This window comes from Protomyctophum bolini (genome assembly GCF_963924005.1).
Source record: "Protomyctophum bolini genome assembly, chromosome: 2".
Lineage (NCBI taxonomy): Eukaryota > Metazoa > Chordata > Actinopteri > Myctophiformes > Myctophidae > Protomyctophum > Protomyctophum bolini.
Window position 1 is genome coordinate 443911 of NC_137863.1, and position 26625 is coordinate 470535.

Genomic DNA, 26625 nt, shown 5'->3' on the forward strand with positions numbered 1-26625 from the left:
AAGGACAAAGTATTAAACTCTCACCAGAGAAATTGAAGTTCATTGTCTTCCAGCGTGGTCAAAATGGAGCCCGAACAATCTGTCACTCTGATAATAATGCACCGTGACCACACCTGTGGGTGTGTGTGTGTGTGTGTGGGTGTGTGTGTCAGCAATTGTGTGAACTTTGTTCCTGAAGTTATTGCTTCGTTTTGTCACGTACACTGCACGCACCACACACACACACACACACACACACACACACACACACAGTGATGCTTGCGGAACTCGACTTTGTCTCGTTCCTGACCGCATCACTGTCGTGGCAATAATCACGTTAACCCACACCCTCTCGTGTAATATTGCAACTAACTAACGTTCTAACTGTTCTGATTGATTGAAAAATGTATTAACAGTTTGCAGAATTACAGTACATTTTAAGCACAAACTCAATACAAAGACTGTTAACTGTGAGTGGACGACCCAATTAAGCATTACACTTGTTTACAACAGGGTCCACATTGTTCATTTCATCAAAACATTTAGAGACATACAAATAGACACTTCTATTATAGTCAAAGAACAGAACAGGAATTCATCATAAAGGAAGCAAAAAGGGAAACGATACATATACAGTGAGGGGAAAAGGATTCAGATTTTACAGGGGCCAGTTTCGAATTGGAGCCCTAACCCTAACCCTGTAACCTACTAACGTAACCCTAACCCTGTAACCTACTAACCTAACCCTAACCCTGTAACCTACTAACCTAACCCTAACCCTGTAACCTACTAACCTAACCCTAACCCTGTAACCTACTAACCTAACCCTAACCCTGTAACCTACTAACCTAAGCCTAACCCTGTAACGTAACCTAAGCCATGAGGGGACATCTTTTTTTATCTTTGAGACAAATAAATATGTCAGTGTGTCCCAAGTTAAAACCTTAGAAGTTAAGACTTATTATAGGACTGTCTCCAGTAGCCTTGATAATGCAGGAGGTTGGTATATGTAGGCCTACATGACATTTGCATTCTGTAGGCTACATTCCAGGCCCACAATGAATTGAAATGCTAAAATGCTTCCCTGCATGTTTTTTTTCCCCAGCATCAGTTCAAATGTTTTGGATATAAGGCTGTGTGGACAAAACACGCCTACTATATTTAGGAGACCATTTCGCCTCAAATGAAGTTCTCCCATCTTCATACATAGACATATCATTCTTTGTATTGGCTCAGATCTGCTCTATACGCCGTTTTAGTTCTCCTGTGTGACAGTGCCCCCTAGTGGCCTGCATCCATTCCTGCATGGATAATCATCCGTAAGAGTGAAACACTTCAGCGCTTCTGTTCTCTGGACTAGCATTTATAGATCTGATAAATGTATAGATCTGCTCATATTATTGGTAGACATTTCGTCATCTGTTATTTAATAATGTTTATTTTTAGGCCACTCTGAAAGTCTACCACAGCTTTCATGGTGTGGCAGAAAGATGAATTAACAACAGTATCAGATTCAGACTGTGGTTGTACTGGTCAGTACAACAGTATCAGACTGTGGTTGTACTGGTCAGTACAACAGTATCAGACTGTGGTTGTACCGGTCAGTACAACAGTATCAGACTGTGGTTGTACCGGTCAGTACAACAGTATCAGACTGTGGTTGTACTGGTCAGTACAACAGTATCCGACTGTGGTTGTGCCGGTCAGTACAACAGTATCAGACTGTGGTCGTGCCGGTCAGTACAACAGTATCAGACTGTGGTCGTACCGGTCAGTACAACAGTATCAGACTGTGGTCGTACCGGTCAGTACAACAGTATCAGACTGTGGTTGTACTGGTCAGTACAACAGTATCAGACTGTGGTTGTACTGGTCAGTACAACAGTATCAGACTGTGGTTGTACCGGTCAGTACAACAGTATCAGACTGTGGTTGTACTGGTCAGTACAACAGTATCCGACTGTGGTTGTGCCGGTCAGTACAACAGTATCAGACTGTGGTCGTGCCGGTCAGTACAACAGTATCAGACTGTGGTCGTACCGGTCAGTACAACAGTATCAGACTGTGGTCGTACCGGTCAGTACAACAGTATCAGACTGTGGTTGTACCGGTCAGTACAACAGTATCAGACTGTGGTTGTACCGGTCAGTACAACAGTATCAGACTGAGGTTGTACTGGTCAGTACAACAGTATCAGACTGTGGTTGTACTGGTCAGTACAACAGTATCAGACTGTGGTTGTGCTGGTCAGTACAACAGTATCAGACTGTGGTTGTACCGGTCAGTACAACAGTATCAGACTGTGGTTGTGCCGGTCAGTACAACAGTATCAGACTGAGGTTGTGCTGGTCAGTACAACAGTATCAGACTGTGGTTGTACTGGTCAGTACAACAGTATCAGACTGTGGTTGTACCGGTCAGTACAACAGTATCAGACTGTGGTTGTGCCGGTCAGTACAACAGTATCAGACTGTGGTTGTACCGGTCAGTACAACAGTATCAGACTGTGGTCGTACCGGTCAGTACAACAGTATCAGACTGTGGTTGTACTGGTCAGTACAACAGTATCAGACTGTGGTCGTACCGGTCAGTACAACAGTATCAGACTGTGGTTGTACCGGTCAGTACAACAGTATCAGACTGTGGTCGTACCGGTCAGTACAACAGTATCAGACTGTGGTCGTACCGGTCAGTACAACAGTATCAGACTGTGGTTGTACCGGTCAGTACAACAGTATCAGACTGTGGTTGTACCGGTCAGTACAACAGTATCAGACTGTGGTTGTGCCGGTCAGCTCCCAGGTTTTAATGTGCAGGGCGTTGCTGAAAATGAGCACTTGTGCTCACTGCTCAGCTACTACCCTGCGGGGTAAATAAAGGAAACAATAAAAATAGGTCACATTTTGAACAGTCAAATCAATAACCATAAGAAAAGAATATATATATTTATATCTTTTACAAATTATTTTATTTCAGCATAATAGTAAGAAGCCTCTCCTCTCAATTCAATACAGTTGTAACTAATTGGATCACAGGGGTACATATTAGTTAGCCCATTTTTACAATAATCAATGTAACATTTTTTTAGGAAGTTATTTCGTATGCACTCATTTTTCGCCTACACAAAAAAAAAAATCAATATCAAGATCCTGTCTTAACTGAGGACCATAACTCGGCATGCACGACTAAGAATAAAATAAAAAAACAACTAATTATTGTGATAGCTAACTTGTTATGCTGTTGTTTTACCTAATACCATTATTCAATATAATGCACTACAAATACCAGGGACTTTATAATAAAAAATAAAAGAAAAACATCTTTTTTTTCTTCTTCTTTCTTTTTGGTAGCACTAATACGGTCTAATGGAAATGGTTGGGCTTCTTCAACTGATCCAGATTATGTGGATGAGAATCCAGATTCTGTGGATGAGAATCCAGATTCTGTGGATGAGAATCTAGATTCTGTGGAGGTGAATCCAGATTCTGTGGATGAGAATCCAGATTCTGTGGATGAGAATCCAGATTCTGTGGATGAGAATCTAGATTCTGTGGAGGTGAATCCAGATTCTGTGGAGATGAGAATCAACTGCACTGATCCAGATTCTGTGGATGAGAATCCAGATTCTGTGGATGAGAATCCAGATTCTGTGGATGAGAATCCAGATTCGATTCTGTGGATGAGAATCCAGATTCTGTGGATGAGAATCCAGATTCTGTGTAGGTGAATCAACTGCACTGAACCAGATTCTGTGTAGGTGAATCAACTGCACTGAACCAGATTCTGTGTAGGTGAATCAACTGCACTGAACCAGATTCTGTGTAGGTGAATCAACTGCACTGAACCAGATTCTGTGGAGATGAGAATCAACTGCACTGAACCAGATTCTGTGGAGGCGAGAACCGGCTCCGTCTAAAACCTAAAACCTAGTACAGTCTGAAGGAAAAAAAAATATCCATCTCTCTTTTTTTTGTCTTTTGTCAGGTTTTTTTCTTCCTTTCACTCCAGTGTTTACAATTTCAGAATAATAAAAAAAGGTCCTTGAAACGATCGTCAAAAAAAAACAAAAAACAAGAAAACGTGACGAGAGAATCGACTCCTCCGGTGGAAACGGATTTCCCTTTTTCGCTTTCGTCCGAAAAGTTCCATCTCGTCGTTATTTTTAACCGATGATCCGAGACTCAAGGATTCTATTGCATTTTTAACAATGAGATTGATAACGATACTTAAAAAACAAAACAAAAAAACAAAATAAAATAAACTGTTAGGGATTTTAACAGGTGAAGTCAACTATATATATATATATATTGCCCTTTAGCCACTGTGGTGTGTGTGTGTGTGTGTGTGTGTGATCATGTTAGCGGCATTAGCATTAGCATATTATGGTACAACGCAATCTCTCAAACCTGGCCCTTCGACTACACACGGTTTTCACAATGTTTACACCAAGTCACTTGAATCTGAACAGTAACAGTAGATTTATAAGCACACTTGAACTCGTCTGAAATGTCAAATTATATATATATATATATATATATATATATATATATATATATATATCCATACACCTCGTTCAAAAATAGCCAAACTACGAGCTTGCGGCGTGTCTTGAGCTCGTAGATCAGCCCTTTAGCGTCACCTTGAACGACTTGCACAAAACAGGGAGGACGCGTCGAGGGCCTGGGGCCGAACGGGCCTGGGGCGTCGAGGGCCTGGGGCCGAGCGGCGGACATTATTGGGAACACGACCCGAAATCTGAAAGCGAGGACTTTTCTTTAAAAAAAAAAAACATTGTTACGGCACGACGCACTGACCGCTCACGTCATTTGAACAAAGCTATACCAAAAGCTAGGGAACCAGAGAACCCTAAGACCTACTCCGTGATGCCTCATGAAGGAACCAGAGAACCCTAAGACCTACTCCATGATGCCACATGAAGGAACCAGAGAACCCTAAGACCTACTCCATGATGCCACATGAAGGAACCAGAGAACCCTAAGACCTACTCCATGATGCCACATGAAGGAACCAGAGAACCCTAAGACCTACTCCATGATGCCACATGAAGGAACCAGAGAACCCTAAGACCTACTACATGATGCCACATGAAGGAACCAGAGAACCCTAAGACCTACTCCATGATGCCACATGAAGGAACCAGAGAACCCTAAGACCTACTCCGTGATGCCTCATGAAGGAACCAGAGAACCCTAAGACCTACTCCGTGATGCCTCATCAAGGAACCAGAGAACCCTAAGACCTACTCCATGATGCCTCATCAAGGAACCAGAGAACCCTAAGACCTACTCCATGATGCCTCATCAAGGAACCAGAGAACCCTAAGACCTACTCCGTGATGCCTCATGAAGGAACCAGAGAACCCTAAGACCTACTCCATGATGCCTCATGAAGGAACCAGAGAACCCTAAGACCTACTCCGTGATGCCACATGAAGGAACCAGAGAACCCTAAGACCTACTCCGTGATGCCTCATGAAGGAACCAGAGAACCCTAAGACCTACTCCATGATGCCTCATGAAGGAACCAGAGAACCCTAAGACCTACTCCGTGATGCCACATGAAGGAACCAGAGAACCCTAAGACCTACTCCATGATGCCTCATGAAGGAACCAGAGAACCCTAAGACCTACTCCGTGATGCCACATGAAGGAACCAGAGAACCCTAAGACCTACTCCGTGATGCCTCATGAAGGAACCAGAGAACCCTAAGACCTACTCCATGATGCCTCATGAAGGAACCAGAGAACCCTAAGACCTACTACATGATGCCTCATGAAGGAACCAGAGAACCCTAAGACCTACTACATGATGCCACATCAAGGCCCAACAATGGGACACTTCCAATAGAATGAAATAAACAAACACTTCATACATGTCTCTCTACACATTCATGTTAGTTTCATTTCATCTCCGTAAATGATAAAACCCTCGATTGCCCATAAACCCATCGAAGCAATCCGCTTATGTTAATCTATGGGTTAGAACTGGCACCCTTTCGGGACCCTTTTCTGCATTTTGGACCGAAAGTCCAAAATGCAGAAAAGGGTAACGGAGGGTCCCGAAAAGGGGGCTAGGGCTTGGGAACGTTCCTCTGCCATCACAGACTAGGGGACGCAACAAAGTCTCTCCATTCGGTCCATGACAAGACAAGACAAGAGGGCCGCGCCTTTTCTTGTTGACGAGACAGGAACACTGACAGAGACTGAAAGACAGTCAAGTAGAGTCTTTCGGCGCATCGAGGTATTCCAAAATGTCAAAGAGGCCTTTAAAATAATTATATATATTAAAAAAAAAAAAAAAAAGTCGTCCTACAGAAAATTCCAACTTGTGACGTTTTCTTTCTCCCATCCCATCCATCTCATTTGCATTTTGGCTTCTGGAATTGTCCAACATATACAATATTAAACGGGTTCTGCAGGAGGGTCAAGTGTGAGAAATCCTTCCGTTATAAACAGCTATAAGTATATATAAAATAAAAAAACCTACCTCTGACCAATGAAAGACCTTTTAATTAACAACAGCATGAGCAAAGCTCATCGTAGGAACAGAAACAAATCGCCCGCTAACAATTATCATTTAGCACTACAATGATTATTCCTGTATCCGCACTTAGTTTTAAGGCCAAGCCCGACACCATAACAGACATCCATTAAGCACACCAGACCACGTAATATTTCGGATAATAAGAAAAGGCAATTGTTAGTGAGTAGCAGAGTTCACTGCAGCCAGCCGCCCACGGTTAATTAAATCAGATTAGGAAGCGAAGACCGTACGGTGGACTCCATGTTGCTCCCTGGAAGGACAGAAGACCGTACGGTGGACTCCATGTTGCTGAAGGACAGAAGACCGTAAGGTGGACTCCATGTTGCTGAAGGACAGAAGACCGTACGGTGGACTCCATGTTGCTGAAGGACAGAAGACCGTACGGTGGACTCCATGTTGCTGAAGGACAGAAGACCGTACGGTGGACTCCATGTTGCTGAAGGACAGAAGACCATACGGTGGACTCCATGTTGGTGAAGGACAGAAGACCGTACGGTGGACTCCATGTTGCTGAAGGACAGAAGACCGTACGGTGGACTCCATGTTGCTGAAAGACAGAAGACCGTACGGTGGACTCCATGTTGCTTCCTGGAAGTACATGCACAAATCTGTGCATGTACAACTTCCTGGTCTCCACTGCGCATGTTTCTTTCCTTCCACGGAGCAACATAAGAGACCTGTCCACCGTACGGTCTTCGCTGCCTAACCTTTTTTTATTTATTTAACCTTGCATCCAGCCGCCATGACGCACCGCATCCAGCCGCCATGACGCACTGCATCCAGTCGCCATGACGCACTGCATCCAGCCGCCATGAGGCACTGCATCCAGCCGCCATGAGGCACTGCATCCAGCCGCCATGAGGCACTGCATCCAGCCGCCATGAGGCACTGCATCCAGCCGCCATGAGGCACTGCATCCAGCCGCCATGAGGCACTGCAAATAAGTTAGCACTGTTGACGTGGCGTACGACGGCGGCTCGTGAAATGATTACAGAACGCGTTACATCGTCGTCGGTAAAACAACTCAAATATTCATTGTTTTGAAAAAAACAAACAAACAAACAAACAAAAACAAACAACCTCCATCGACAAGGAGGCCATTTTCTTTTCGTCTGGTTTTAGCGCCACTTGTGAAGCCGTCGACTTTTTATATTAGCGGCGACGGCTTATCGGAAAACAAAACAAAAACACAACATAGCCCCGCGAGAGAGAAGGCTGTGTCTCATCCTAGTAAATATAATCTGATCCACAACAACAATAATAATAATAATAAAACAATTAGTTGAAGGGAGAGAAAAAAAAAAAAGAAAAAAGGCAAATGAAGAGAAGAAAATAAAATAAAATAAACACTAAGGCCACAATATTGTGTAAATCCACTACTCTCACAGTGTGAGAAGCTGTACATACTGTTTTTCTTCTTGTTAAACCAACGGTCTACAGACGGGGACGGGACACACACACAACGTCTTGCTATCGTACTGCAGGAGTTCTCTGTACACACACGGCTTCAAGTACGTCAGCCTAAGTGAGCTCTTGGTGAGAGGGTGTGGTCGGGGGCGTGGCGGGGGGGCGGGGCGCGGGGCTCGCCATATAAGGCCGTCGTCCTGTACCATTTCCTGAGTCGCCGTACGAGACACAGACAGTATGTGGTTGAGACTCAGCCCCCGAAGGCCAGATCTCCGTGACCTTAGAGTTGCGGCAGAACGACATTATATATATATATATATATATATATATATATATATAATATATATATATATATATATATAATATATATATATAATATATAACGGGCAAAGCATAACCGAGGCTCCGTTATATATAAATATATATAAGGGAGCCTCGGTTATGCTTTCGGTCACGCGGTCTAAACCAACGGTCGTAGGGCGCGTGGCACGGTTGGATACCGTTCATATAGCGAGGCTTTAAGTCACGATACCGCTCCTCGTCATGTTAACTTGAAGGAAGGAGAAGAAAGCACTCAGTCAGTCAGTCAGTCAGTCAGTCAGTCAGTCAGTCGCGTAGTTTAAAGTAATGCCGTTAATGAACCCGGGTTCTGGTGGACAACAGTCCATGGGAACCAAGCCCAGCTCACGTTGCATCCTGTAAGGATTCCGTTCGTTTTCAGTTGTTTCAGTTGACCTTTTCGGGCCCAGAGGAACGTCCTCTCGGCGTGAATCTGAACTGAGATTCCTATTGGATACAACGAGAGTGTACTAGATTCCTATTGGACACAACGTGAGTGTACTAGATTTCCTATTGGATACAACGTGAGTGAGTGCTGGCAACTCTTTCCTATGGACTTGGGAACTCTTTTTTTTTTCCTGTTACATCGACGACATGAGTCTCTTCTTTTGACAAAACGATTAAACGTTATTTTGTCGTCGTCCCCCCCCCCCCCCCTCTCTCGTGCCCATTTTACAGTTCGCCGGCGAGGGGGAGTATGTGAACTTCCTGCTGGCGTGAATTAACTTTTGGCCCATTTTGTAATATCAAAAATATGTGATCGCCACATAAGTCCTATAGTTAAAGAATGAGTTACATTTCATACTATTTACACAAAGAAATCATTAAAAGTGTAGTCTCTTTGCCTCTAAGATAAAACCACCCCCCCCCCCTCCCTCCAAATCCTGTTTTCAGGAGCAGAGCATTGCTTCCCTGCTCTTTTTGGGGTAACGCTCACTTCTCAAGAACCCCCAAATCTAAGCTAGATTTTGTACAGCAGGCCGATTCATACTCAATACTATTGTACCGCTGTAGAGCCGAAATGATTTCAGCTCGGCGAAAGTTTCAGTAGCACCGAAGAGACGACTTTAGGACCCCCCCCCGAACCTCAAATGACGTCACATTGTAGGCTCTACAGCGCCGAAGACCCTTCTATTCGGCTCTAAAATAGGAGTATGAATCGGCACCTTAGTCGCCACGAATGTTTGCAAGGGTACGGCGGTTCTACTGGCTCAGCCTGAACTCGGTTCTACTGGTTCAGCCTGCAGCTGGACCCGAGTTCTACTGGTTGACCCGAGTTCTACTGGTCCAGCTGGACCCGAGTTCTGCTGGTCCAGCGTGCAGCTGGAACTCACGTGACGTTTATCCAAAATGACCCAGAAGGAAACACTTCGGCAGGAGGTTCAGATACGCTTCTCTTTTGCCACCAATAAGTAGAAGTTAAAAAGAAAATGATAAAGAATCACAGATAAATCCCGTCTTGCTGCAAAAAGGATTGAGGATAAAGGATTCAACTCCCCGGGCCTTTTCCCCCTGAAGAACCGCCAGAACCACAAATATCTCAACAATAATTACTCATCATTATTATTATTCTTCTTCTTTTTTTCTTTTTTTTTGTTGCAAATAAACAGAAAGGAGAAAAAAAATGGAAATAAAACAAATAGATTAAGTACAAAAACAGACCGTCCGTTTTATCGCAGAAAAGCCGTTTAAAAAAAAGAACAAAAGAAACAAGAAAAAAAGGGAAATACAGTAAAAAAAAAAAAAAAAAAAACGAAAAGAAAACAACAAACAAAAAAAGAATGTCCCTCTTTTTTTTTCTTTTTCCCCATAATAATCCCCAAGAGCGCAGCAGCAGCAGCAGCAGCAGCAGCTGTGTGTTCCTCCGGAGGGGGGTTCAGTCTGTGCTTGGTGACGCCACCACGGGGGGGCACAGCGCTGAGTAGAAGAGGCCCGGCGGGGCGGCGGGCGTGGGCGCGGCGGGCAGTGGCAGCCTGGCCCTCTGCTCTCTGTGATGGTGGTGATGGTGGAGGAGGTGGTGGTGATGGTGGCGCGAGAGAGAAGAGGAGGCGGAATGTCAGACGGCCAGGCGCCCGGGCGGCGGGTGCAGCGGGCTCCAGGTGGGCGGGGCTGGGGGCGGGGGCTCCTGCTGGGCGTAGGAGGGCTGGCGCTGACCCGGCTCGCAGCACGGCTGGTTCTCCACCTTGGCCACGCCGCGGCCCTGGCACAGGCGGCGGTGCCGAAGCAGGCGGTCCGTCCGCGAAAAGTTCTGCCCGGGGGAGAAAAAATAATGACAAGTTTTTATTTAGATAAGCTAGAAATTATAAGTATAAGTAAAGCCCAGCGCACACACCGGGTGCGCAGCGACGCGGCAACGCCTGGAAAACAGAACGCTGGCGTATCGGAGCGTCAGGCGAGGACGTGAACGCGCGTCGGACGCCGCCGGTGTGCGATAAGGTTCATTGAAAATAACGGAGGAGGCGGCTGTTTTGACGCGCGGCGTTCGCAGACGGTGTGTTTGTAGGGCTTCAGAGAGACCTCCAACTATCTGACCTTCAAATGTAACCTTGGCTTGACCCATTCTGACCCGGGATCAGATTCTATAAATGTCTTCTACATCCTGACCGTTTACCATTCTGACCCGAGATCAGATTCTATAAATGTCTTCTACATCCTGACAGTTTTCTGAAAAAGCTTGTGTCAGTTTCTGTGTCAGTCGTTCTTCCGATTTTTCACCAAAATGGTTTAAAGCAAACCAAATCTGTAATCACGAGTAACTTTTAGTATTACCAGCTTCCTTTGTCACTGGTGTCACTTTTCACTGTAATTGTTCTGCCCCCTGTACTGTACTGTATTGTACTGTACTGTACTGTGTTTCCTTGTTTTTGCATTGTATGATTTTGTACGGATACCACTTTTTTCAGGGACTACAGATTATCTTATGGCTAACTCTGGCCCATTTACATGGATTTGAAAAAGTACGTGTCGATAGGGTGACCCGATTCAAACTGTTCATTTGAGGGACAGAAGTATCGCTTGTGTGGGACAAGTGCTTTATTTTTATTTTTATTGTTATTTTAACAGGCTTAAAAACGGCCAAGGCCAACTATTAGGGTTAACTCGAGCTAGGTTCTAAACAAGAAAGCATGTTTACAGTTGTTGCAAAGAAATGTGTTTCTGCACTGTCAAAAGTAATGTTGCAATGCAGTTAAATAAATAAAAATGTGAAAGCGCCGTATCGTGAACCTCATATTGTGATACGAACCGTATGGTGAGTTGAGTGAATCGTCACATGCCTACTTTATATCATTCGCCGCATTCAGATAAGCATAACTATAATATTGTTGTTACGTACCTGCTGGCATCGCTCACACTGGTACGGCTTCTCTCCACTGTGCACACGCTTGTGTCTCTCCAGGTGGTAGCGCTGGATAAACCTCATATCACACATGTCACAAGCAAAGGGCTTCTCTCCTGAAAGAGCACACATGGAACGTGGTCAGTGGATGACTGACCTCAGCGTCTCACACACACACACACACACACAACAACATGCAGGTGAGTATATTGGTTGTGCTAAGATTTTCTCTCTTACCCATTACATTTCCAACATCTACAAACAAGAAAAAGATGAAAAAACACTCGCCCTAGCGATAAAAGACAATTTTCAAATGTATAGTTTCAAGCAGCTGATAATTGATATACTGTATATATATATATATTTTTTTTTAAATGCCCTTTGTCATCAACTCATTATGTGTAGATCAGAGTGGAATTTCAAATTTTCATGTCCCAGATCTACGCAAACATGGTGCCCCTGAAAAAGGATAAAAAAAAATAAAAAAAAAGGTATTTGTTTTTGAGGTTGGTTCAACATCCCATCAAATGACTCGACAATCCAAACTCCAAACTTTGTTCCTGTGATTGTTTTTTCCTTTATTTCTTCCCTGTCATTTTATTGTTGTCAATTTGTTTCAAAATAATAATAATAATAATAATAATTTTTGGGGGTCCTTGACAAGAACGACTGACATAGAAACATAAGGTTTTTCAGAAAACTGTCGTTTTGTAGAATCGGCCTCAGGTCTAACTGGGTTAATATATGATGTAGGTTCAGTGTATATATAGATATAGATATATATATATAGATGATATAACGGTGTGTATACGGTAGGTTCAGTTATATATAGATGATATAATGGTGTGTATACGGTAGGTTCAGTTATATATAGATGATATAATGGTGTGTATACGGTAGGTTCAGTTATATATAGATGATATAATGATGTTTATACGGTAGGTTCAGTTATATATAGATGATATCATGGTGTGTATACGGTAGGTTCAGTTATATATATATATATAGATGATATAATGGTGTTTATATGGTAGGTTCAGTGATATATAGGTTATATATGGGTATACGGTTAAGGTAAATGGGGGCGCATACCCGTATGAGTGAGGCTGTGTCGTTCCAGATGGTTACGCTGAATAAACCTCATGTCACACATGGCACAAGCATACGGCTTCACCCCTACGCACACAGAGCAATACGTTAGCCCCGCCCTACATACCTCCACACAGCAACAACATAACAACAACAACGCTTCACGACACGCTCAATCTACAAGATCTACGGCTACTGATACAGATAACGGCTCATCCTACGCGTACACATCTGTAAGTGGAGATAACGGCTCATCCTAAACGTACACATCTGTAAGTGGAGATAACGGCTCATCCTAAACGTACACATCTGTAAGTGAAGATAACGGCTCATCCTAAACGTACACATCTGTAAGTGGAGATAACGGCTCATCCTAAACTTAAAGAAAATGTGCCTACTTATGGCGATCCGCTTTGGAACGTAGCTTTCCAGACATGTTGAAAACTAAGGTAGGGTGAAGTCATTTTCTTTGGTTAAAATAAAGTGCTAAATAATAAATAAATAAATGTTCTGACGCTACTACATTGCATACAGAGTGTTTGTTCGTTAACAGGAATAAGTCTCCAGCTCTTTATTTAAAACAGAGAGATATCCCATTTCCAGGTCGGGATACCGATCTCATCCAATCATGAGAGAGAGAGAGAGAGAGAGATCTCAGTCAGGATTACAGATTAAGAGCAGACCAAAATTGTGAAGTGGAACACTACAACATCAAGCTGATGAATGGGTACGCTCTCCTGATTGGCTGAAATGTTGTCACCCACCTGAAAATGGTTTTTCCCCTGATTATTAAGGCGTTGGAGAGACAGACATACCTCTGTTACTGAACACACTCTCTAGCAATGATTACTGCCACAAAGTAGTGGTTTAACCTTCCGACAATAACCTTTTTTGTTTTAACCAAAAACACATCACTTATCCTAGCTTTACGTTTATGATTTAATGACATGTGTCTCAACGTCTAAAATAGAGAATTATCTCACTGACGTTAACCCATTCTGAACGGGAACCCATTTTGGTGTTAGCATCGTGTTATGCTTTAGCTATTGAAAAATAGCAGATCTACAAGTTGTAGTTCTGCTATTTTTGAAAAATCGAAGAACGACTGACGAATTTTTAGAATCTGATCTCAGGTCAGAATGGGTTCATCAGACCAGTGTGTGTGTGTGTCCAGTGGAAACCTCGTATGAATCTGATCTCAGGTCAGAATGGGGTTAATAGAATTGGAGCTTGTAGATCGGCCATTTGAACTATTTTAAAAATGTTTATTTAACCCATTCTGAACGGGAACCCATGTTGGTTTTCGCATCATGTTATGCTTTAGCTATTGAAAAAAATCGAAGAACGACTGACATTTTTACAATCTGATCTCAGGTCAGAATGGGTTCATCAGACCAGCGTGTGTGTGTGTGTGTGTGTCCAGTGGAAACCTCGTATGAATCTGATCTCAGGTCAGAATGGGTTAAGGGGTGGCGCAAGATGTAGCCCTATGACGTTATCTCTCTGAAAACATTCCGTCCTTTAGACATTTATTTACCTTGTGTGGGAGTTTTAGTACCGAGGGAATTAAGCTGATTGAATCTAACAGGGTGCAGGTGGCTTAGTATCTTTACAGGGCGCAGGTGGCTTAGTATCTTTACAGGGCTTTCTGGTAGGATCAGAAAAACAAAAAAAACAGAATTAAAGGAAATTCTAGCTCAGAGATCAAAGGAACTACATATCCCAGCATCGAGACTAGCGCCTTACACACATATAGAAAATACATATCCTAGCCTCGACTAGCGCCTTACACATATATAAACTACATATCCTAGCATCGACTAGCGCCTTACACATATATAAACTACATATCCTAGCATCGACTAGCGCCTTACACATATATAAACTACATATCCTAGCATCGACTAGCGCCTTACACATATATATAAACTACATATCCTAGCCTCGACTAGCGCCTTACACATATAGAACTACATAACCCAGCCTCGACTAGCGCCTTACACATATATATAAACTACATATCCCAGCATCGACTAGCGCCTTACACATATATATAAACTACATATCCCAGCCTCGACTAGCGCCTTACACATATATAAACTACATATCCTAGCCTCGACTAGCGCCTTACACATATATAAACTACATATCCCAGCATCGACTAGCGCCTTACACATATATAAACTACATATCCTAGCATCGACTAGCGCCTTACACATATATAAACTACATATCCCAGCCTCGACTAGCGCCTTACACATATATAAACTACATATCCTAGCATCGACTAGCGCCTTACACATATAGAACTACATAACCCAGCCTCGACTAGCGCCTTACACATATATAAACTACATATCCTAGCATCGACTAGCGCCTTACACATATAGAACTACATATCCCAGCATCGACTAGCGCCTTACACATATATAAACTACATATACTAGCATCGACTAGCGCCTTACACATATAGAACTACATATCCCAGCATCGACTAGCGCCTCACACATTGGTTAGCGTTCAGGTCCAAATCAAACACATCCATGAATTGCCCGTCGGAATTATTGGCACACTTTCCTAAAGTTCACATTGTGGGACTTTTTAACGGTCAAAATGTACCGTGTTTCCAAAGCCATATCCTTCCGTGTTTGATGCCAGTCAACAGCGTCAGTAACTTGACGGCAGTGTGCGCGCCCAAAGCAGCGACACTGTCTCTCAGGCAATATTATTTCTATTTCCATGGCAACGTCTCTCTCCAGTGTTCTTAAAATGAAACGTGAAGAGCTTTACAGCAGAGCAGAGCTATGCTCACTCTCCTCTGTGCAAACATGCTGTGGCAGTTATACTGGTTTTAGAACCCCCATGTATGGTTATAAGGCTGCGTTCTGTCTTAATCTTAATCAGTTATACTGGTTTTAGAACCCCCATGCATGGTTATAAGGCTGCGTTCTGTCTTAATCTTAATCAGTTATACTGGTTTTAGAACCCCCATGCATGGTTATAAGGCTGCGTTCTGTCTTAATCTTAATCAGTTATACTGGTTTTAGAACCCCCATGTATGTTCTGTTTTAATCTTATCCAAGTAGGGATGTATACCTTGTATCACTGTTTAATTTCTATTTGTCGTATATTATACGTTCTATAAGGTATATAGAAATAAAACAGTGATGCGTCAATTTGATGTTGGAATCATGTAGTCTTTCAGAACCACAGTGTCGCCCGGGGGGGGAATGTACCATTCATTGTTCCCCATAGACGTTTCATTGTTCCCCATAGACGTTTCATTGTTCCCCATAGACGTTTCATTGTTCCCCATAGACGTTTCATTGTTCCCCATAGACGTTTCAAAACACATGTTTTGGGTTGTTTGGGTTGTTGTACCCTGCCTTTTTTTTTACCCCTACTTTTTCATTATTGCTTCGACCCAAACCAATGTGTTTATTGTCACGATGTGTCGACCGGGCTGTTGTCTTTGTCTGAGGCTTACAGGTCTTTAAATGAAATACGTTTCCAAACGTCTATGGGGAGAAATGAATGGGGGATGCTCTGGTGGTGCCGTTGTAAGGGGAAGGAAGGGACTGCCACGCTCATACTGACTATAATAACATTAGGGGGTCTCCATTTTTATTGAAACACTAAAATACTTTTTGGTACGCTGCACATGGTGGTCAGGATGTGAACCTCCTAGTCATTAATACCTGGCCAATTATCACCCCCCCCCCCCCTGTACACACACACACACACACACACACACACACCCCTAACGTCCCTCACCGATGTTAACTTTTTAACTTAAAGCCCAAATGTGAAATGCTCTTCTTAACATGCAGTACCTAATGCTATATATACGACAGTGTACACTAAAATGGAAAATGCCTATAATATATGCAAACAATAGTTTACTTTGCAGACTTTGAGAAGCACTATCACAACAACGTCATGTTTTTTTTAAAATCTGTAAATACCTCTTCATCATGCCCCTTGAAAGAAAGTCATCCCAACACAGAGAAACTGACTTGTTTGAAGTGTCTCTACTAGTATATTTTGTGCCAACAATTCTGGGGGAATCATTTTTGGGTTTTTCTTTTCTTTTTTTTGTAAGTGGAAAAACTCTGTACCAATTTGAATAGTGTTGTGTAAAATATGTTGCTTGTGTCGCCCCAACGTAAAACGTCCCTCAAACTGTCACTGCTGATGCCCTACGGAGACATAAGATCCATAGACTCATAGCTGCATGAGTTCTAACCCTACAGAGTAAGCGATAAGAGGGTGGGCTGCAGGGTGAATTGAACGCATACCCGAATGAGTGAGGCTGTGTCTTGACAGGTGGTAACGCTGAACAAACCTCATGTCGCACATGGTACAAGCAAAAGGTTTCACACCTAAACGCAAGAGCATCAATGTGTTACTTTTATCTAAGCTTCTTCAAAATCAGTGTTTCTCATCATCAATAATATGCAAATAATCATTTAAAATGTTCCTGTTCAGAATTGATGGGTTGTTAACCACTTTTTTTAAATCATTTTTTAAACGTAATTATCGTTAATAATTCCCCGATCCAAATGAGAGTAGCAATCGAAGTGTTTATCAAATTTCTTCAAGTCCACAACTAAAAACACATCACATGAGCTGATGATGTCACAATGCTGAATAGATTATATGACATGTTACTGAACTAATAGTCTTTATATAGGCTTAGAATAATAGAGCAACTAGATAGATAGAGCAAGCAAAACAAACGCTGCAAACGGTACATTTCTATTGTTGTTTTTTTAAAGAAAGTTAGAGGATAATGTGCTAAGCTGTCTGACCTTGTGTACACACTGATGTCAGTGGCATGGGTAAGGTGGGCGCGGTCATACCCATATGAGTGAGGCTGTGTCTCGCCAGGTGGTAGCGCTGAAAAAACCTCTTCTCGCACATGGTGCAAGCGTAAGGTTTCACACCTAGACGCAGCAGACAGGTGACATTTTAGTACCCAGCCTCAGTTTGATTTAATAATAGGAATGAAATGTCTCAAGAAGAAAGCTATTGGTTATTAACCACACGTATGCCAATTATTCATGCACACAAAGGAGAAAAAAACCGGGGTGAGATTCTTGTTATTACTGATCTATTTCCAACATGTGTGAAAGACCAAATACTGTATGCTGCAAATCAGTCAACTTTAGCTTTACTTGTTAATTAGAGACAGCTAATTTCAACTAGCTAAGTGTGTGTGTGGGGGGGTATCTCTCACCTTAAAGGTCTGGTGACATTAATATTTGTTTTTGTAATTTATCTTTTTTGGTAGGTTTTCTGAGCTCAATTGCACACAATAAAAATTAACTTTTAACATCGAGTAGATTTTCTGTGGTCTAGGGGGTTTTCTGGCTCAAACAAGTGCTCCGATTGGCCTGTGGACTGTGATGTAACGGCCCACAGATCCCATTTATGACATTAGAATTTGCCCGTTTACATTGCAGCTCAAAAGGCTTCGGAACACACAGGAAAAAACCCCAGACCACAGAAAACCTGCTGAATGTGTGGGTGTAAATGAGGCCATAAAACCTAAAAGAAAAACTAAAAATCTAAATAAATGAATGTCATGAAAAGCTTTAAATTGAAAAAAGGGGCTAAAATATAGAGTCTAAATGAGAGCATAACATCCATGTGGTGGGGCTAGCCCTAACCCTATTGGCTAATATAGATTATAGAGTCATGTGGTGGGCTAGCCCTAACCCTATTGGCTAACATACAGTCATGTGGTGCGCACGGTGCACGGACTCATACCCGTATGAGTGAGGCTGTGTCTCGCCAGGTGGTAACGTTGAAAAAACCTCATGTCACACATGGTGCAAGCGTACGGCTTCACCCCTAGAGACCGCCAGAGTAGCAACGTGTTACTGTGTGTCATCTTTTAACCTAGCTACTTTTAAAGGAACACTTCACCCTTTTTGCAAACAAATATATGTTAATGACGTTTAGAAGCTTTAGAACACTTTCCCGGGGGTCTTTATGTGTGTAATATGTGGTTTTAGATATTTTAGATTGTAGCAGTGAGCCTGGTGTCTCTGATGTCAATGGACACTGGGCTCACTACCTTCCTGGACTACATGTTGTCTCAGTAAGACAGCTCTCCCCCTATCCACAAGGATCACTGCTACAATCTAAAATATCTAAAACCACATATTACATACATAAAGACCACCAGGAAAGTGTTCTAAAGCTCCTAAATGTCATTAACATATATGTTTTAGCAAAAAGGGTGAAGTGTCCCTTTAACCCCCCGGAAAAGCTACATCCTGCAAGTATTTCCATTTCAAAATCATCATCATAGCTATAATTGATTATGGGTGGTTAATAACCAATTCCACACCCTGGAATTACAACAAAGTCAATAAGATTCGTTCGTCTCACTTTTTTTAAAGTTACGATTCTGAAAACAGGGGGTCGCAGATCTTAAAATCCACTTAACACAACACATCACATGAGCTGGTGACTAGTGGGCATTTAACACAACAGAGTTTTAACTCTCACCAAACATTTAAAGTCAAGAATGAATGAATGAATGCAATTACGTATATACTAAAAAAAAAAAGATAATAATCACACAGATATGAAACTTAATCCTAATCTCGTAAACTTGTGTTGTGGGTTAAAGATTTTGTTCAGGCGCTGCATACCCATATGAGTGAGGCTGTGTCTCGCCAGGTGATGGCGCTGAAAAAACCTCTTGTCACACATGGTGCAAGCGTACGGCTTCACCCCTACACACAGAAGACCCAACTTTAGCATCAAGAATACGACAAACTGTCAACTCACACATCATCAAGCATCATAGTTTGTGAATCCACACACGTCGATGACACGATTGTGTTCACGAGACGAGGTTATTAACCACGCGGTAGCTACTGAACTAACGCCGTGAATGTGTTGCATGAGTCAGTGTCCCTGAGGTTCGCAACGTGTTCACACGCCACGTCGCACCGTCGTGTTCAAAGTTCTGGGACGGAAATAAAGTATTTAAGACCGTTAATTCCGTTTCCCCGTTTGTGTCGTTTACGTATTTAATGTCCACGGTAGAACCTTTTTTTATCTGGACCCCACCCTCTGGTGTGGACTGGCCCTAAAGTCTAACGTTTTTTAAGGACCAAATCATGAATCACTTGTCCGTTGTGAAACATCTACATTGTAGATATCTCATAACGGACAAGTGATTCCAATAACAATCGGCAGAGAAACATGACATTCGCAATCACCGCGACCGACCCCCTGGCCTATGGGGACAAAGACCCTCTGATCTATGGGATCTAGACTCTGCAGTGACACACCTAATGTCCGTTAAAAACAACCTGCTGACATGATCTTAATGTACGACACGATGCTTTATTCAACTCTACATGGTGTAGATTGCGGTGTAGGGGATACTTTATTCAACTCTACATGGTGTAGACTGAGGTGTAGGGGATACTTTATTCAACTCTACATGGTGTAGATTGAGGTGTAGGCGATGCTTTATTCAACTCTACATGGTGTAGATTGAGGTGTAGGCGATGCTTTATTCAACTCTACATCGTGTAGATTGCGGTGTAGGCGATGCTTTATTCAACTCTACATCGTGTAGATTGAGGTGTAGGGGATACTTTATTCAACTCTACATGGTGTAGATTGAGGTGTAGGGGATACTTTATTCAACTCTACATGGTGTAGATTGAGGTGTAGGGGATACTTTATTCAACTCTACATGGTGTAGATTGAGGTGTAGGGGATACTTTATTCAACTCTTCATGGTGTAGATTGAGGTGTATTGGATACTTTATTCAACTCTACATGGTGTAGATTGCGGTGTAGGGGATACTTTATTCAACTCTACATGGTGTAGATTGAGGTGTAGGGGATACTTTATTCAACTCTACATGGTGTAGATTGCGGTGTAGGCGTGCTTTATTCAACTCTACATCGTGTAGATTGCGGTGTAGGGGATACTTTATTCAACTCTACATGGTGTAGATTGAGGTGTAGGGGATACTTTATTCAACTCTACATGGTGTAGATTGCGGTGTAGGCGATACTTTATTCAACTCTACATCGTGTAGATTGAGGTGTAGGCGATGCTTTATTCAACTCTACATGGTGTAGATTGCGGTGTAGGGGATACTTTATTCAACTCTACATGGTGTAGATTGCGGTGTAGGGGATACTTTATTCAACTCTACATCGTGTAGATTGCGGTGTAGGGGATACTTTATTCAACTCTACATGGTGTAGATTGAGGTGTAGGCGATGCTTTATTCAACTCTACATGGTGTAGATTGCGGTGTAGGGGATGCTTTATTCAACTCTACATGGTGTAGATTGAGGTGTAGGCGATGCTTTATTCAACTCTACATGGTGTAGACTGAGGTGTAGGGGATACTTTATTCAACTCTACATGGTGTAGATTGAGGTGTAGGGGATACTTTATTCAACTCTACATGGTGTAGATTGCGGTGTAGGGGATACTTTATTCAACTCTACATGGTGTAGATTGCGGTGTAGGGGATACTTTATTCAACTCTACATGGTGTAGATTGCGGTGTAGGGGATACTTTATTCAACTCTACATCGTGTAGATTGCGGTGTAGGGGATACTTTATTCAACTCTACATGGTGTAGATTGCGGTGTAGGGGATACTTTATTCAACTCTACATGGTGTAGATTGAGGTGTAGGCGATGCTTTATTCAACTCTACATGGTGTAGATTGCGGTGTAGGGGATACTTTATTCAACTCTACATGGTGTAGATTGAGGTGTAGGGGATACTTTATTCAACTCTACATGGTGTAGATTGAGGTGTAGGCGATGCTTTATTCAACTCTACATGGTGTAGATTGAGGTGTAGGCGATGCTTTATTCAACTCTACATCGTGTAGATTGCGGTGTAGGCGATGCTTTATTCAACTTTACATGGTGTAGATTGCGGTGTAGGGGATACTTTATTCAACTCTACATCGTGTAGATTGCGGTGTAGGCGATGCTTTATTCAACTCTACATGGTGTAGATTGAGGTGTAGGGGATACTTTATTCAACTCTACATGGTGTAGATTGAGGTGTAGGGGATACTTTATTCAACTCTACATCGTGTAGATTGCGGTGTAGGGGATACTTTATTCAACTCTACATCGTGTAGATTGAGGTGTAGGGGATACTTTATTCAACTCTACATGGTGTAGATTGAGGTGTAGGGGATACTTTATTCAACTCTACATCGTGTAGATTGCGGTGTAGGGGATACTTTATTCAACTCTACATGGTGTAGATTGCGGTGTAGGGGATACTTTATTCAACTCTACATCGTGTAGATTGCGGTGTAGGGGATACTTTATTCAACTCTACATCGTGTAGATTGCGGTGTAGGGGATACTTTATTCAACTCTACATCGTGTAGATTGCGGTGTAGGGGATACTTTATTCAACTCTACATGGTGTAGATTGAGGTGTAGGGGATACTTTATTCAACTCTACATGGTGTAGATTGAGGTGTAGGGGATACTTTATTCAACTCTACATCGTGTAGATTGCGGTGTAGGGGATACTTTATTCAACTCTACATCGTGTAGATTGAGGTGTAGGGGATACTTTATTCAACTCTACATCGTGTAGATTGCGGTGTAGGGGATACTTTATTCAACTCTACATGGTGTAGATTGCGGTGTAGGGGATACTTTATTCAACTCTACATCGTGTAGATTGCGGTGTAGGCGATGCTTTATTCAACTCTACATGGTGTAGATTGAGGTGTAGGCGATGCTTTATTCAACTCTACATGGTGTAGATTGCGGTGTAGGCGATGCTTTATTCAACTCTACATGGTGTAGATTGCGGTGTAGGGGATACTTTATTCAACTCTACATGGTGTAGATTGAGGTGTAGGGGATACTTTATTCAACTCTACATCGTGAAGACTGAGGTGTAGAGGATACTTTATTCAACTCTACATGGTGTAGATTGCGGTGTAGGGGACACTTTATTCAACTCTACATCGTGTAGATTGAGGTGTAGGGGATACTTTATTCAACTCTACATGGTGTAGATTGCGGTGTAGGCGATGCTTTATTCAACTCTACATGGTGTAGACTGAGGTGTAGGGGATACTTTATTCAACTCTACATGGTGTAGATTGCGGTGTAGGGGATACTTTATTCAACTCTACATGGTGTAGATTGCGGTGTAGGGGATACTTTATTCAACTCTACATCGTGTAGATTGCGGTGTAGGCGATGCTTTATTCAACTCTACATGGTGTAGATTGAGGTGTAGGCGATGCTTTATTCAACTCTACATGGTGTAGACTGAGGTGTAGGGGATACTTTATTCAACTCTACATGGTGTAGATTGCGGTGTAGGGGATACTTTATTCAACTCTACATCGTGTAGATTGCGGTGTAGGCGATGCTTTATTCAACTCTACATGGTGTAGATTGAGGTGTAGGCGATGCTTTATTCAACTCTACATGGTGTAGATTGAGGTGTAGGCGATACTTTATTCAACTCTACATGGTGTAGATTGAGGTGTAGGGGATACTTTATTCAACTCTACATGGTGTAGATTGAGGTGTAGGCGATGCTTTATTCAACTCTACATGGTGTAGATTGAGGTGTAGGCGATGCTTTATTCAACTCTACATGGTGTAGATTGAGGTGTAGGCGATACTTTATTCAACTATACATGGTGTAGATTGAGGTGTAGGGGATACTTTATTCAACTCTACATGGTGTAGATTGAGGTGTAGGCGATGCTTTATTCAACTCTACATGGTGTAGATTGCGGTGTAGGCGTGCTTTATTTCTACACACTCCAGTTCAATGCGGTAATGAATCAACTCTATGGCAGTGTGACATGAAACCAGAATGACCAACTTGATGGAACATTTACTACACGAGGTCGATCGTGATATATAGAACATGTCACCGCTCTGTATTATGCCTTTTTTTGTAAACACAATTACCGGCAATTAGCAAACCAGACTCGCCAACAACCCTGATCAATAACCCGATCAATAACCTACTTCTGAACAAAACCCTCGCATAGTAGTAGGTTGTCTTCGCAACGAGAGCCTCAGCGCCTTCCCGACTTCTCACTTATCATTATGTAAATACTTCCTAACATTTTGAGTACAGAGTGAAAAGCACCTTGCACCTTTTTAACCGTTTTAAACTGTGGTGTCTCCAATTATTCGCGCCTTTATGCTCAACAACCTGGTAAACTATCTCCGTTACAAACTCATCCCTAGACAACAAGGGGTTTCGTAACACATAAATGGGGGCTCGTCCCGGAAATGCACATTCCAGTGACTTAAAACAGACTACGGCGCAAATGTCACTGTCTGAATCCTGATCTGTGCACCCAAGGGAGTGTAAACAAGTGATAACCCTACAGAGTAAGGAGAGGTGGGGCCTAATGAGTTCTAACCTGATAAGAGTGATCGATAAGAGGTATGAGGACGCATACCCGAATGAGTGAGGCTGTGTCTCGCCAGGTGGTAACGCTGAACAAACCTCATGTCACACATGGTACAAGCAAAAGGTTTCACACCTAAACGCAGAGCATTCATTGTATTACTTTAAGAAGCTTTGGATGTCATCACGTGCTTCACAGTCAATATGCAATAATAATAATAATAATGATAATGGTAATAATAATAGCATTGATACATGTTGTTCCTATTCAGAATTGATGGGTTGTTAAACCACTTCATTTATGTTTTACTTCCAGGGAATTCACACAGATGTATTTACTAATTCAATTTGTATTCCCCCGATTCAATATGTTTTTTTTGTTATTTATCATTTCTTTAGTCCACAACTAAAAACACATGACATGAGCTGATGATGTCACAATGCTGTGATGTCACAGTGCTGTATAGGGCCCTATCTTATGCCTTACCCTTATTGCTAAACTTATTCGCCGTATTTGACCATTTCTAAAAACATTTTGAAACAGTTCAACTGTCCTATCTGCATCGACCACTTTGTGAGCTTGTAGATCGTCCATTTGAACTATTTTAAAAAATATTATTTTTCTTCAAAATAGTAAAAAAGAAAAATCTGACCCATCTGAGGTGAGTCGTACTGTACTGTACTGTACTGTACTGTACTGTACTGTACTGTACTGTACTGTACTGTACTGTACTGTACTGTACAAGCCCTCCTCCCTGGCCTGTGTGTGTCTGTGTGTTAGGCTGTGCAACAGTGACACTTGGTGGTGAACAAACGCTATAACACTATTTTCGTGCTCGGACACAGGGACACACACACACAGCTCTATATAGGAGTTGCACCACAAAAGGAGTATATAGGAGTTGCAACACAAAAAAAATATTGGCAAAATAGTTTAGGGATAAGATACAAGATAGGACCCCCCTCCCCCCCTCCATTTAAACTAACGTACGATAAGGCTAGACTAGAGCAGGCAGAATGTGAACGGATATGTCCCAAGCTGTTTTTTAAAGAAAGTTAGAGGATAATGTGCTAAGCTGTCTGACCTTGTGTACACACTGATGTCAGTGGCATGGGTAAGGTGGGCGCGGTCATACCCATATGAGTGAGGCTGTGTCTCGCCAGGTGGTAGCGCTGAAAGAACCTCTTGTCGCACATGGTGCAAGCGTAAGGTTTCACACCTAGACGCAGCAGACAGGTGACATTTTAGTACCCAGCCTCAGTTTGATTTAATAATAGGAATGAAATGTCTCAAAAAGAAAGCTATTGGTTATTAACCACACGTATATGCTGTATGCCAATTGAATTATTCATTCATGCACACAATGGAGGAAAAAGGGGGAGATTATTAATTCAGTTAAATGGTTTTTTCCCACGTGTAAAATATGATTGATCCATCAGTCTGAATGTTTTAGAGCCTAACAAAAGACCAAATGTCAAAAATACACCAGATTAATTCAGATTCATTACACTTTGTTGTATTGAAGATGGAAGTTCAGTTAGCCAGGGCCTCATACACACATATCAAACACATGTTCCGTGTTGAATGGCCGCCACAATGCCCCCCCCCCCCCCCCCCATGGGAGTCACATGGTTTGACCAAACATTGTTTGTCAAAAGCATTGAGGCAGCCATCAAACACAGACAGAACACACATTGTGTGTGTGTGTGTGTGTGTGTGTGTGTGTGTGTATGAGGCCGAGGAATTCTCACCAAATGCTTGATTGTAGTCTATTAGCTTAGACGGAGTAGTTCATCCCCTCAAAAATGACTTATCGTGCATCAATTACACATCCCATGAAGCCCTACGTTAGTTCACCACCCGGTCATCAAGATAAATAACTACAATGCAAGGCTTCACAGGGTGTGGAATTGATGGAAAGATAAAGAGGGGGTGCCGTGATCTTTTTTTTTACCTTTTTCTGTATTGTGTCTATGGAGTTAAAGGTAGAGTAAGTGATTTCACTTAATTCAAATATCACTCATTTTTTTGTTTTGTTGTGATAATCCTCTCTACTATAGAGTGTGCTGACCATATAAGGAGTTCCTCCCTGTCCCCAGTTAACCCCTGGGGGTCAAAAAACCTTAGGTTTCGTTTTTTGACTCTCTATCCTGATTGGACGAAGGCTTAGGTCCCACAGCCAAAAACGAAACCTAAGGTTTTTTGCGTGAAATCACTTACTCTACCTTTAACATGACGTCACTGAGGTGACCACCGAACTACAACATGACGTCACTGAGCCGTGGTGAAGAGCAAACCACCGCCACCGCTCCAGCCCTTCTCTCTGTTTTCACTCACCACCGCTCAACGTTATTTCAACCTCCGGTGGTCAGCTCACCACCGGAGCGGTGGTCAGCTCACCACCGGAGCGGTGGTCACCTCATCACCGGAGCGGTGGTCACCTCACCACCGGAGCGGTGGTCAGCTCACCACCGGAGCGGTGGTCA

The 26625-nt window shown here is 42.5% G+C and overlaps 1 protein-coding gene and 1 long non-coding RNA gene across 2 annotated transcripts in view; both read right to left on the reverse strand.

Moving 5' to 3' along the window:
• Window positions 1-2909: 2909 nt before the first annotated feature.
• LOC308325017 lies at window positions 2910-8254 on the reverse strand. The gene is made up of 2 exons (XR_013964990.1): window positions 7112-8254; window positions 2910-6821 (listed from the first exon to the last, which is right to left on the reverse strand). It is a non-coding gene; the product is annotated as an uncharacterized lncRNA (long non-coding RNA).
• An 89-nt stretch (window positions 8255-8343) lies between these two features.
• The window catches only part of znf740a (zinc finger protein 740a), a 51205-nt gene continuing 32923 nt past the window's right edge, over window positions 8344-26625 (reverse strand). Inside the window, exons 16-21 of the mRNA XM_080785024.1 lie at window positions 25275-25358; window positions 18488-18571; window positions 17578-17661; window positions 12719-12802; window positions 11624-11742; window positions 8344-10537 (exon numbers count right to left, since the gene is read on the reverse strand). Of these exons, the coding sequence (XP_080641150.1) occupies window positions 10346-10537; window positions 11624-11742; window positions 12719-12802; window positions 17578-17661; window positions 18488-18571; window positions 25275-25358 (647 nt within the window). The 3' untranslated portion in view covers window positions 8344-10345. The remainder of the gene's footprint in view (window positions 10538-11623; window positions 11743-12718; window positions 12803-17577; window positions 17662-18487; window positions 18572-25274; window positions 25359-26625) is intronic.